Source organism: Mastigoproctus giganteus, chromosome 11 (assembly GCF_048544385.1).
Source record: "Mastigoproctus giganteus isolate SK-2022 chromosome 11, ASM4854438v1, whole genome shotgun sequence".
In the NCBI taxonomy this organism is placed as follows: Eukaryota; Metazoa; Arthropoda; class Arachnida; order Uropygi; family Thelyphonidae; genus Mastigoproctus; species Mastigoproctus giganteus.
This window is the reverse complement of record NC_143585.1, coordinates 31653513-31668272: the sequence shown is the minus strand read 5'-3', so window position 1 is coordinate 31668272 and position 14760 is coordinate 31653513. Positions and strand designations below refer to the sequence as shown.

Genomic DNA, 14760 nt, shown 5'->3' with positions numbered 1-14760 from the left:
GCATGGGGGTGCACACCGTGTGAGTTGTCGTGAGCCCACACATGAGCATTGTGCTGATTGAATAAGCCTTCTCGAGTGAAATAAGCCTCATCCGTGACCAAAACATAGGCTGGAAAATTCAAGTCTTGAGCACTTTCTTGGAGAAACCACTGCGCCAAAGCCACACGTGCAGGATGATCTTGGGGAAGCAGTAACTGAACCCTTTGGAGATGAAAGGGTGTAAGGAATCGTCGTGCCAGACACGCTGTACACTGCAACGAGACACTCCTAAGGCAGAGGCAACGGCACGTGTGCTGGTAGTAGGATTATTCTGGATGGCATTCAATACACTTTCTTCCATGGCAGGAGTTCGCATCGAACGTGGTCTGCCCGCACTACTCCTGTTACCTCTAAATGACCCATAATCGCACAAATTTTGAGGGTCACACACGCAAACAAACGGTGGTCCTGTACATGTCTGTCTGGAAGCGTTCTCCATAAATTCGTTGAACGGCTCGTCCATTGCCATCTGCTAATCCATACACTAGGTGCATGTCTGCCAGCTCACAGTTTGTATATCGATGCATACTCTTCATGTGGCTACTGCTGCTTGAATGAGTGAACCAGAAATTTTCCCTCTCGCGAACGGATGAACAGCACCGTGTACCAACTTACAGTGACGTTTCCGGTTATGGGTTCCTATGCGATTCACATTCCTTTAGATATTACCTACCTCCCCTAAACATTTGTACCAATATTTTTGAGATACCCTGTATAATTAATGAATATATATGCAATAGACTCCCAATTATCTGAGGTGATTGGTAAATAATTTTGATGATTGAAACCCTGGATAATCTGTAAAATTAAAGACAGTCATAAATGTGGGGGAAAAAAAAAAGAAAACAAATTATTTATAAATTAATGTATTTGCGTTTATAAAAATATACTAGTGTAAGAAGATTTTACATAAAATTTAATATGCTTATTTTTATTTTTAAAAAAGGAAAACAATGAAATTTGTTTTTCCTTTGATTTGCCATTCTTGTGAATAGTACTACATAAATTTGAACACATCATTGTCAGCAAGAGTAACATTAAAGTTGACACCTTAGCATATTTTTTCATATTTTTTGAAACTGAAGTTTTTGTCCACTACAAAGAAAAAACTAATACTTTACTATATGCTGATGACCAGGTACTCCTAGCCAATAATGAAGATTAGTTACAATACTCAATGCACCATCTAGTAGTAGTAGTAGTAGCATGTGATGCAAGAAAGCAAGCGTATGAGTTTATGCAGCATCAGCCAAAAAAAAAAAAACTTACAAAACAATTCCCTCTAAATACTTGTCCAGTTCCTCCTTAAATTTATTTAACCTATCAACTTCTACAATGACAGATGGAAGTTTGTTCCAGCAATTAATCACCCGCTGGCTGAAGGCAAATTTCCGAACATCGATTCTACATCTGTCCTTCCTCAATTTCAATTTTAAGGTGGTAGATGACTTTCATCAACTGGTGAAATACCACCACTTTGCTTATTGGAGGCTTGAAGTGGTGAAACCCATATTTAGTCTCTAGAGCAAAGTTTCCGGCATCCCCCCCCCATACTTCTCCTTCAACCCATGCACGGTACTAAGTACTATAGGTTTTGATACCTTTCGTGTTTGGGGTTTTCATAAAAAAAAAAAAAAAAAAAAAAATGCCCCCTTAGGTTTGTAATCTGAATAAGTGGAAGAATCCAATCAGAATTCAGCGTGCTCAACCCATTCAAGGCCTTATACACCTCAATCAGATCACTTCGCAGGTGCCTAAGTCTCCAGCTGCTGCAATTTGCAGAACTTAAGCCTCTCCTGGTAACAGGATCCCTTCATTCCCCTCACCAATCTTGTTGCCCTTCTCTGTACACGCTCAAGCAAATCTACATCCTTCCTAAAATGAGGCCTCCAGACCTGCATGCAGTACTCAAGGCATGGCCTGACCATTGCCTTATACAGAGGGACAATCACCTTTTCCCTGCTAATAAAATTCCTGTATATCATTGACAACACCCCATGACCTGCCCTGGCAGCCTGTCTGCATTGTTCAGAAAACTTCATATCTGACTGCACAATTACTCCCAAGTCTTTTTTTTTCATTTTCTACCACTAAGTGTAGTACCACACAGTTAGTACGTTTCTCTGGGGTTACTTCTACCCATATGCAGTACTTTTGCATTTTTCAATGTTAAACTTCAGTTGCCACTTCTCAGCCCATCTGCCCAAATTTTCTAGATCCTGTTGCAGTAACACAGTGCCATTACTGACATTAACAACCCTGCCAACCTTTGTATCATCTGTAAACTTCGATACATAAGCCTGATATACCTTCATCAATATCATTGATAAATATACAAAACAACAGTGGACCCAACACCGAACCCTGTGGGACTCCACTGATAACATTAGTCCATGAAGAGCAGCACCCATTGATTACCACCCTCTGTCTTCTCCCACTCAACCATCCTTTTATCCATTGTAGCAACTTATCCTTAATACCATTTTGCTCCAATTTGTACAGTAGTCTTCCATGCGCAAGTGTCAAAAGCGTTCCTGAAATCCAAGTATATGATATCAAAATTATTTTTTGCATCCAGTTCCTTTCTGACCACATCATAGTATCCAATCAAATTTGTCAGACAAGACTTTCCCTTAACAAAGTTATGCTGTGTCTGAATTATTGCTGCAGTCTCGTCTAGATGATCCTGCAATGCATCTTTAACCAGTGACTCCATTATTTTACCCAGTACAGAAGTTAAACTAACTGGTCTGTAATTACTTGTGTCACCCTTCGATCCCCCTTTGTGAATTGGGGACACATATATCTAAATAACTAATAATACTGTATAAAAATTTAACATGGAAATATCAACTGCAAAAACAAAAATTGTCTTTTCAAGGAAAGGATCTGAAGCAAAATTCGTATTAGTAATATAATCCTTGAACAAGTAAATTGCTTTAAATATCTTGGCTACATCCTGACTTATGAAAAAGAAAACAATATTAGTAACAAAATTCAACACTATAACAGAGCACTTAGAATAATCAATCAAATTTTTAAACCAACAAAAGTGCAGAGACATACCTGAATAAAATTATACAAGACACTAGTCAGACCAATACTCACATACGGAAGTGAAGCTTGGACAATCAAAAACAACATGAACAATGAATCACTTCAACTAAAATGAAATTTATGAGAAAAACTGCAGGATTTACATTGTTAGACCATATAAAAAACAAGGACACACTAGAAATGACACTCGTAACTGAATACATCCAAAAGACACAGAAATGGTTACAACATGTAAAAAGAATAGATAAAACCATGGAAAGGCATATCAGGCTTCTGGATACACCAGTCACCTCCATACCTGCATTGCTAGCTGCATTACACACAGCTTGGTTGGCTTGAACACTTCCGACATCTTGTTAAATCAATGCCACGTCAGATAGCTGCTGCACTGAGGGTGAAATCCTCGTCAGATTCTCCGATACATCCCTAAAGGAAGAAGAATGCCAGAAAGGCCAAAAGGCCAACCTGTAGGAGGCCACTAGGCCTACTACCCGATACGATGATGATAACAAAGAACAAACCTTTTTCTATTTTAACATGTTGGACACGAAAATGGAAAGAAAAACAAAACTCTGAGAAGAATGTTAAAATCAAACATGCAGTAGCGAAAGTAAAGATGGGGATGAAGTGTATGAGAAATTCAAGGATTTTGCCTATAGGAACATTGAAAAATGTAAACAAAATTCTTGTAATGGGTTCCATATATTCCATATTCCTTTTGTTAATTCAACATAGCCTAACTTTGCTTTTGTGGATTTTAGAGGTCCTGGTTAATCCACAACCCAGATAATTAAAAATTCACTGTGTATGTGTCAAGCATCATAATATTATCTTCTTATATCACTTTTGTTTCTCTTGCAACTTTAGACTACAGCATTAATTAGATGGACAGCTAAAGTTACAATTGTGGAAGTGTTGGGATCAGTCAGAAGAGAAAGCAAATTGCTGTCTTTAATCAAGAAACAAAAACTTATTTTTTTGGTCATTATGAGACATCAAGAAGAATATGCAGTGCCACAAATCATTCTGACTGGAAGAATCAATGGTAAGAAGAATATCATGGCTGGATAATTTGAAGGAGTGGACAGGCAAAACTGTGGAACAATTGTTTCATAATGTTTACAGCAGATGCTGATCGCCAACCCCAGATGGGACAGCAACCGATGATGACGTTGATTAATTAGATGTCATATGCAATAGTTCATGTGTAAATGTGGGCCTGGTGCTAAGCTGACATTACATAATATCTTAAAGAAAGGCTATTTCTAGATCGTTGATTTTCAAACTTATTCAGGTGTAGAAGCACCTGAAAGTCAGGATGTTCTTTACAGAACACATGATTATTTACGTATTTAATTTCGTCATATGAACTAGGAACAGTGTTACCGTTAGAAAATAAGACATATATGTATGCGTGCAAGTCTTTACATTCCGAAAAAAAATAATACATAAAATATATTTATGAAATCACATTTTAGTAGGATAAAAATAAATAGCATAGTTATTTACTGCATTAACACAATGGATGAATCTGACAGACCAAGCAAAGATGCTTAATATCAGGTGTAATATTTGGCATTGTTTATTTCTGTATTTTGTTTAATGGAGACAGCTAGAAAAGATGTAGATGCTTGAATTTAGCCATTTGCTCATTCTCTCTCTCTCTCTCTCTCTCTCTCTCTCTCTCTCTCTCTCTCTCTCTCTCTCTCTCTCTCTCTCTCTCTCTCTCTCTCTCTCTCTCCTGCTGCACTAATTAGTGGTAGTAGGGAAAAATTTTAAGAATGTTTATGGCAGAAAACTTAAAATTTTAAAAATTCTATTATTTACTTAATTTTTTCTGTGAATTGGGAAGACACTGCCATTATTTGATTTTTGCAGTAGAGCACTTTGGTCCACATTTGCAGAATACCAGTATTCTGCCAGTGCATTGTTTCAGAACTATTTTTATAGGATTACAGGATATTACAAGATAATTAGTACAGGAGTTTTATCCATTTGTAATTAAGCAGGAAAAAAATATATTCATGTCTGAATTATGTATGCTTCTAAAGCATACATAATTCATTGGTGTCACATACAACCCATGCTGCCATTTAAATTATGTAGTTGAATGACTAGCCTGCCATTAGATTTTTTTAGTGTATATCATTATTACTGAGGCAAAAAATATATTTATGCATTTTCTGGGATGCTGCATTGTTGTGGATGATGTGCACAGTTGTGAATGTCATTATTTTCAAAGTTGCATTATACACTGAATGATCACTGAATTATGATCACACCTATGAAAACTGAATGTGACCCGTTGACCACGTGAGGTACGAGAGTGCGCAGTTAGTTGAGTATATAGCATAGATAAGGTGTCAGTGGTTTGGTAGGTAGTAAAATTCCAAGTGTGATGGTAAAAGGAAGGATTTATCAGACTTTGATAAAGGACAGATTGTGAGAGCTCGATGAGCTGGTGTCTCGATCTTCCAAACAGCTGGTGTGGTGTTCGAGAGCCGCTGTAGTTAAAGTGTACCAGGACTGGCGTCAAAATGGTCAAACAACGACCTGATGGCAAAACTGCAAAGGTCAGCGAAAGGTTGAAGTTAGAGGTGAGCGCTGGGTCTGATGACTCGTACAGGCGAACAGGTGCAGCACTGTTCAAGAGTTGACTACCCAATACAACGTGGGCCAACCCAGAACAATATCTGCCATGACCATGTGTCGCACGTGTAGGCTATACCGGTAGATGACCCCTACGGCATCCTCTCCTAACCAAGGTTCATTGGCGTAAAAGACTCACCTGGTGCAAAGAGCATGAGAGTTGGACGTTAGACAATTGGAAGAAGGTGTGCTGGTTGGATGAGTCGTGTTATTTATTCCACACCGTGGATGGTCGTGTACAGATTTGGCATCAACAACATGAGGCTCTTGATCCATCATGCATGGTATCAAAATTGCAGGCCAGTGGAGGCAGTTGTATGGTGTGGGCCATGTTTCACTAGCAAGGACTTGGACCCCCTGGTGCATGTGGAATAACGTATCACTGGTCTTCGCTATCGTCAACTGCTTGCTGACTGTGTACATCCTGCTATGTTGCACTTTTTCCTGAATGGCAATGGTGTCTGGCAATGGTGTCTTCCAAGATGACAATGCGCCAAGCCATCGGGCACTTGATGTGCAAGAATGGTTTGAGGAACACAGATCTGACTTCCAGCATATCGATTGGCCTCCGAACTCCCCCGATATCAATCCAGTAGAGCACTTGTGGGACACTATGGAAAGGCATATCTGTTGTCTGGATACACCAGTCACCTTCATACCTGCATTGCTAGCTACATCACACAGAACTTGGTTGGCTCGAACGCTTCCGACATCTTGTTGAATCAATGCTACATCGGATAGTTGATGCACTAAGGGCAAAAGGAGGACCTACGAAGTATTAGGTTAGGTAGGTGGTCATAATTCAGTGATCACTTGGTGTATATGAATTCGGTAGGATTTGTTTAATAATTTTGTAAAAATTCATATTTTTATTGTGATAGGTATGAAGATGCTTTGAAGTTGTATGATTCCATTTTACAGCATGATGAAGCTAATTCAGTAATTTATAAGAGAAAGGTAGCAGTTCTTAAGGCACAAAACAAGATTCCTGAAGCAGTTAAAGAATTAACTGATTATCTGAAACGGTAGCTAGTAATTTGTCTTTGTCATACATTGCCAGAATGTTTTAAAATTTTGTTGTTTGAAGGGTTACTATCTATGATTACTTAATTTCAGAGATTCTTAGAAATGACCACCTTTATTTTTGTTATTTAGATTTTAGGAATTTAAGGTATTTAAAATGTATTACTGTAAAATATTAGCATTAGCTTTAGTAGTGGCAGAAGATGCAAGCATCATCCAAAAAACACTTCCCATTTCACCTATCCATTTCCCTCCAATAGTTTGTCTAGTTCTTCCTTGAATTTATTTACGCTATCAGAAGTTTGTTCCAGCAATCAACGACCCACTGGCCAAAAACAAATTTTAAAATGTTTACTCTGCAGCCGTTCTTCCTCAATTTGAATTTGTGCCCCCCCCCTCATGTGTGTAGTCTCAGCAATAGGAAAAATCCCATCAACATTGAGTTTGCTCAATCCCTTCAAAGCATTAAACACCTCAATCAGATCACTTCACCAGTACCTAGTCTCCACATCCTGCAGTTTGCATAACTGAAGCCTTTCTTGGTAAGAGCACTCTTTTCTTCCCCTCACCAATCTCCCTGCCCTTTCTAAATTCCTGTATGTCATTGACAAAATCCTGTGAGTTGTCCTGGCTACCTGTCTGCACTGCTCAGAGAACTTCGTATCTTACTGCACAATTACCCTCAGGTCTTTTTCATTTTCCACTACCCTGAGTGTAGTACAACACAGTTGGTATGTTACCCTGGAGTTACTACTACTTAGGGCTTACAGTACCAGTCAAAATCTTAATACCGGTATTTCAGTATTTTTAATTTATGAAACCGGGATACCGGTATCCCGGTAATTCCAAAAACAAACGCTTTATCTCAATAAATTGTGATAACAGTTAATAAAGTAAGGAAAATACAAGTACTGTAATTACTTGAATTCAAGTTTTAAATAAACACTTATTGCAATAATAAATATTCTGAAAAAATCACAAAAAAAAAAAATACATATTGTTACTGCAAAGTTTAGTTATGTTTAAGCATCTACACTACCTGTCCACATAAAGTGAGCTCTTAAGAAACATAAGCAATCAATAGTATGATCGTTTAAAATGGATCTAATTTTGGTACATACAGTATTTGATTTGCAGCAGAAAACACCCTTTCGGATTCTACTCTGGTACTATTGTACTGAGATAATCGTAGACGATCTCAGTCCATATTTTCTAGGCTTTGTACTATTTTTAGCAAAAATAGTTAAAAGTATTTCATTAATTTCCAACTCAAGTTCATCTTTTAAAATCTTATTGGAGTTGGGCAATTTCTTATTTTGGAAAGAATTTGTGGAACACTGATGTTGGTCATCAGTGTTCCACAAATGTTCATGTTGGTCATCCATGGTTGAATTATGTTCATCATTTTCTGAAGGAGAAAGATGTTTTATTCAGCGAAGTATAATTTTCACTATAGTATCTTTACTGAGTCTGGGAGAGAGCAAAGAGTGCAGTTAAGGAATTCTTCACATATATAAATGCAAAGAAGACAAATCAGATCGGATGCATATGTAATTGCGCGGGATAGTATTAGATACCCCAACTGATGTTGCAGATGAACTCGACAGTTACTTTGCATCAATATTTACAGAAGAAAAACCCTTCACATCAATGAGAAATTGTGGGAATGAAGTTGAAAAAAAATGTAATTAATGATGTTGAAATTTCACATGTTGATTTAATGAGAAAATTTTCAAGGCCACAGGTGAGTAAGGCTCCTGTGGTTGATGGCATATACCCTACAATCTTAAAGGAGGTGGCAAGTGAGTGCATTGAACCATTAAGGCTAGTTATTAGAGCATCACTGGACTCAGGAGAGATTCCGTTGGATTGGTGTAAATTGGAACATAAAGGCGGTTCTAGGAGTGTAACGGGAAATTGTCAACTGGCCAGTCTAACTTCAGTAGTAGGGAAAATCATGGAGGCAATGATCAAGGGTGGAATTCAGGATCATTTAGATGGAAAGGGAATTCTGTAGGATACACAGCATGATTTCGTAAAGGTAAAATCATGTTTAACAAATCTGAGTAGCCATTTTGACAGGGTCACTCATGAGCTAGATTTGGAGAATAATTTCAACATTGTTTATTTAGATATCAGCAAAGCATTTGACATAGTCCCACTTGTCAAATGCTTTGACATGTGGGACTATTGGATACACAGCATGATTTCGTAAAGGTAAAATCATGTTTAACAAATCTGAGTAGCCATTTTGACAGGGTCACTCATGAGCTAGATTTGGAGAATAATTTCAACATTGTTTATTTAGATATCAGCAAAGCATTTGACATAGTCCCACATGAGCGGTTACTTTATAAGTTGGAGCAGCCTGGAATCATAGGGAAAATTCTTAGATGGATAGCACGATGGCTTGAGGGCACCAGGCAGGGGGTTGTGATAAATGGTTATTCCTCAGATTGTGTTGATGTAAGAAGTGGGGGTTCCCCAAGGATCAGTATTGGGACCACTATTGTTTTTGATTATCTTAATGACATCTATGAAGGGATATAGGGTGTGATGTCTAAACTTGCAGATGATGTAAAGATCAGTAGAGTAGTTAATGATCGCTGCCAAGCAGCTTCTTCAGAGTGACCAAATAGACTTCCAGGATGGTCAGAAAAGTGGCAGTTATATGCTTTAATTCAGCAAAATGCAAGGTCTTACACCTGGGGAACAGCAACCCCAAAATAACTTATACACTTGGCAGAGTTGAAATAAAGTCAGTAGTGGAGGAACCGGACTTGGGAATTATGATACGGTCAGACATGAAGTTGTCCAATAATTGTGGACAGGTTGCAATGTTGCATGGTGTCCTATTGATGATTTATCAAACATTCTCTAGTAGAGATAAGGACGTCATAATCACATAAAGGTGATTTTATAACCTTTATGTGATTAAATTATGAACTTTTTTTTTTTTTAAATTAGTACCAAAAAACTGGTATTTTTGTATCAATACCGGTATTTGAATACTGGAAAAAAAATGACTGGGATATCGGTATTGTAAGCCCTACTGCTACCCATATGCAGTACTTTGCATTTGTCAATGTTAAACTTTAGTTGCCACTTCTCAGCCCATCTGCCTAAATTTTCTAGATCCTGTTGCAGTAGCATACCATTGTTACTGCCATTAACCACCCTTCTGCCAACTTTGTATCATATGCAAACTTGGACACTTAAGTCTGATAAATATTGAAAAAAAAAAAAAAACAATGGACCGAACAGTGGGGGACTCCACTAATAACATTAGTCCATGAAGAGCAGTGTCCATTGATTACCACTCTGTCTTCTCCCACACAATGATCCCTTTATCCACAGCAGCAACTTGCCCTTAATGCCACACTGCTCCAATTTTTACAAACTGCTGACCAAACTGGAGAAACAATTGCTGATAGCAATACAAATTGGGGCCATTATATTACTAATAGTTTTCAAATTTAAGTGCTTGGTGCAGCCATTTATGAATGATTCTCATATTAATTTCTTTTATTATTCATTATTTTAGTTATTTATTGACAGTAATAAATGAACACTTAAAATAAATTATCCATAATATGGAAATAGTTATTTAAAAAAAGGAAAGTGATCATGCTGGCTGATGTTCATACCACTACTCTTAAAAGTTTATTAATATAGATGCAAATTGCAATTTCTTATTTCTAGCATTAGAAAAATTAGTCACTGGACTGCATTGTTCTGGTTAATGATAATCAGCTATCAACTGATCAGCTGGTTAATGGTAATCAATACTGATTAATGATAATCAGCTAAGTAACAAATAAAAATAAATAACTAATAACATTAAACTGTACATAATATACAAATGTTTTAAATTTTTTTTTTTTTTTTTACTACTCATTAGCACATATGCAGTTCAGAAATAAAAAGCTGTTGTTAAAATACAGAATTCATATTTAATTTACACCGATGAGCCAAAACATTATGACCAGCAAGTCGTTATGCAAATTGAAGAAACTGCTGGTGAACTATGGCACTAGTTGATTTTGGAACATGCTGAAAAACTGGAATCTTTGTGATTCTTAATTGTAGTTTCTTTAGATTTCATTGTATCACTTGATGTGAGAACCTTTTATTGCTAGATTTGCAGTAACACTTAGCCACACTTGGGACTTCATGCACAGTTAACTTTCTGTTTCCTTCTGGTATTTTTAGTGCAAGAATAAAAAATATATAATAAAAATAAGCAGTTGATTGTTTTCTTGGATATTGAATCCCAGCTGCTTGCCATAGTGTGCTACAACCATTAAACTAATTTGTTTAGCATTGCCATTAAACTGACTTTCATGATTTTAATTTATGCAATTGATTTTGCATTGCTTGTATCCCTATATACAGTGTTTTAAAATTTTTTATAACATATTGAGGTGTCTTCGTAGCCAGGTGGGAAGGAGCAGCAGTGCGTAGCACACGCTTCTTGATTAGACCGGGGTTCGAGCCTATCACCACCAAATACGGAGGATGCGGAAAGGTCAAGGAATGACCACCGCATATCCCAGAGCAATATGGCCTTAGTTGCTAATGCTCCTAAAAACCAAAATAACAAACTAAACTAAATAACATCTCGATGCAAAAGCTGTATGATCACAGTTGTGATGGTTCCATTTAAAAAAAAAAAAAAAAAAAAAAAAAAAAAGAAGCAATTATATAAAAATTTCAGAATTCACCCATGCATTTATTGTTTCTGTATTCAACAAGCAGATTTTTAACACATCTAAAATCACAATTTTACTTTTTCCAGACAAGCAGTTACCATTTTTGTTCTGTACATCATAATGCATGCACATAAGAAATGCAATTGTGCTTTTGTTCTCTTTCTTTCCAGTTTCTTAAGGAACACCTTTTGAACATGAAATAGCACTCTGGTATTGCTCTAAAATAAACACCATTGTTAAAGATAATATTGGGACTAACTTCCTCTAAACTAAGCAAAACATTTTATAATCCCATGCAGTTTTTTATACACAGTATTGTGTAAAATCCATCTGTTGGAGCAAAGTCTTCAACCAGTTTTATTTGCAAATCCTTTTGCTTTTTCATATGGAATGCCTCTACTGATATGAGCAATCTGTGTATGAGAATAAGTACATCCTACAGACATGCAGTAGGATCATTCTATGTGAGAAATAGCCCTGATTTATATTAATGCACATTTTTTTACTTAAAAGTGATATTTAATTATGCTTCTGAGAATTTCTATAATTTTAAAAATATTTTAGAGGGTTTGGGGTATTGATAACCTCAACAAGGATTATAATCTACAACCCTATTAGCTAGTTTTAAAATTTTAATTCAGTAGTGTAAAGTATTTGATAGGGTACATAACAGAAGAATGGTGAATTAAAATTTTCTTCAATTAAATGAAAATAAGGGATGCACAGTATATGAAGTGTAATGTTTTTGTAGGTTTATGAGTGACCATGAAGCTTGGCTAGAGCTATGTGATCTATATTTGGGAGAACAGGATTATAGTAAAGCAGCTTTCTGTATGGAAGAGCTCATTTTATCCAATCCTCATAACCATCTGTATTATCAGAAATATGCTGAGGTATGACTTTGAAGTAATTTTTAGTTTTACAGATATTGCTTTCATATAGAAAAGATTATAATTAATGGAACAGTTCATTTTAATATGCATATAGCTCTGGAATTGTTATTGATCACGAATCTCACTCACTAGATGGCTACCTTGTCCTTGTGGAATAAACATTTTCAACTTAACTTCTTTTTTTCCATTTACACTCTAGTTGGACCTGGAAAAAAAAATTAAAATACTGTATAATCTGTATTTCATGCCCTCTTTAGGCCATTCTAAGTGTAGATAATGGTTTAGAATAAGTTTAGAATAGCCCAGAGAAGTTATGATAAATGTGCTGATTCATTCTCTGTGTTTAATAACCTACTTATGGTCATATTTTATCTCTCTATTCCATCCGGATGAATGTTAATTATTAAAATTTTTTGAAAGATAAAGAATCTATTAAATTTAACCTTTTTTTACTTTATGTTTAAAAATAATTTTATTAGCTTGTTTTGCTGCTCAGCCATGCCCAGTAAATTAAAATCAACAGTAGTGGTATTGCACTGTAGATTAAAACTTTGGCAGTTCTTATGCATCTTGACTACTTTGGTCATTGTTTGGGTGGCACTAGATGTGCAAATCTGTATTCATCATGATTTGTACATCTTGCAGAACGTATACTTCCTCCACCTGAGATCTTCTAACTTATCAGTTTTATATGGTGCCTCTGATGTATTTCCAGGTTTCCATTGTGATATACTGCTGAGGAACTTACCAAAGCATTCTTGCTATCTGAGGCAAGATGCATGAATTTTTTTGCCAAAAAATCTTTCTGTATATATATATATTGTAACTTTCTGTATACTTTGATTCTGTATTTCTATTAATTCCATTGATTCCATTTATTTCTATTGGTTCCATTGATTTTTATTGTATACAGAATGTTTCTAGAATTGGCATACATTTTATAAAAAAAATTTTTGCTTTTTTAATGCAAACAGGTGGATGTGTACACTTTAGATGGTGATGATTGCAAATCTGTAATTGGATTGCTTTGTCACATCAATTTTTTTTTTTTTTTTTGCACAAAAGAAAAAAAAATACTACTTATATATATAGTACTACTTATATAAAAATACTACTTATATATATATATTTAGAACACTCATCACAGTTTTCAGTACAGAATATTAAGAAAAATGGTAATGTACCAGGTATTCATTCATCTGATTGAATTAATTCATTTAATGGTTCAACAGTCCCCCCTCCCAGTGAATGAATGTGCACTTTTTTTTAAATCCTTTTATATACATCACATGAACCCATTTTCATACACCAACAGTGGGTCTGTTTTCATGTCTTGGTGAAACCTTTCACCATGCTCTTCACCCATGTTGCAACCTAATTTCTTAAATCTTTAAAACATCTTTAAACATCTTATAACATCTTTAAAAGAGCAATCCATGCTTTTTCAATGGTCTTCATTGTTTTCTTACCTGAGAATCTGCAAAAACCTGTTAAGTTTTTTTTTTTTTTTTTTTTGTTTCCTTTCCCCTCTCTTTTTTTTTTTTTTTTGATCAGTCAAAGTTTAATGCTCATTTGTTCTCAAGAAACCTATAATCAGTGGTTTCAACATTTAAAACAATGAAATGTGATCCAATTGCAATGACCCACTTATATAAAATAAATTTTAAAAAATGGAATTTTGTAAAAAATATATTATATGATGGCAAAAATTCAATACTGTTTTCAGAATCAACATGTCTGAATTGTGCATGTAAAAATATTTAAGATGATAAAACTATTATACACTTGTATAATCAGCTGTGCATACTTTGTAGTAACTTACAAGTTAAATCTCATAATGTGCATATCCATATCCTCATGCTACATGTCTATACAATGTGGAAGAGATCCACATTTTTTTTTTTTTTTTTTTTTTAATTAATTTTTTTTTAGGAACAAGTAATTTCAGGTCTGTGGACTTCCTGGTCAACTGTTTGTCCCTTCCAAATTTTTTGTGGAGATTTCTAAAGGACAAAAGTGTATCAAAAAAAGCCTTACAACATTGTTGTATTGGAATAAAACATTTGGAGTGAAATGGCAACACTCAGTATCGACATGCAAAAAATATTGGCAAATAATGTTTGTTACAGTCAACTGTGCCTAGATTCTGGAAGTGGCCAGTTCCTAAACATTTATGTTAATACAACTTATATGAACATGGGCATATTGTCATGTACACTGAGAGGACAAAATTCATGGGATACCTGGTTCCTGGGCAATGCAACTGTCACCCTTCTCGCCAGTGGACAAACCCACTGCTGGGTAGGTATATAGGTACACTGCATTCACATAGATGGTAATTCGATGTCAATATGGATAAATGTCACGAGTTAACAGACTTTGAAAGA

The 14760-nt window shown here is 35.7% G+C and overlaps 1 protein-coding gene across 2 annotated transcripts in view; it reads left to right on the top strand.

Moving 5' to 3' along the window:
• LOC150077868 (ER membrane protein complex subunit 2-A-like) overlaps positions 1-14760 on the top strand; it is a 96265-nt gene that overhangs the window by 18562 nt on the left and 62943 nt on the right. For both annotated transcript variants that reach the window (XM_090385529.1, XM_090385530.1), the window contains exons 5-6: positions 6627-6770; positions 12232-12373. In XM_090385529.1, the coding sequence (XP_090241655.1) occupies positions 6627-6770; positions 12232-12373 (286 nt within the window). The remainder of the gene's footprint in view (positions 1-6626; positions 6771-12231; positions 12374-14760) is intronic.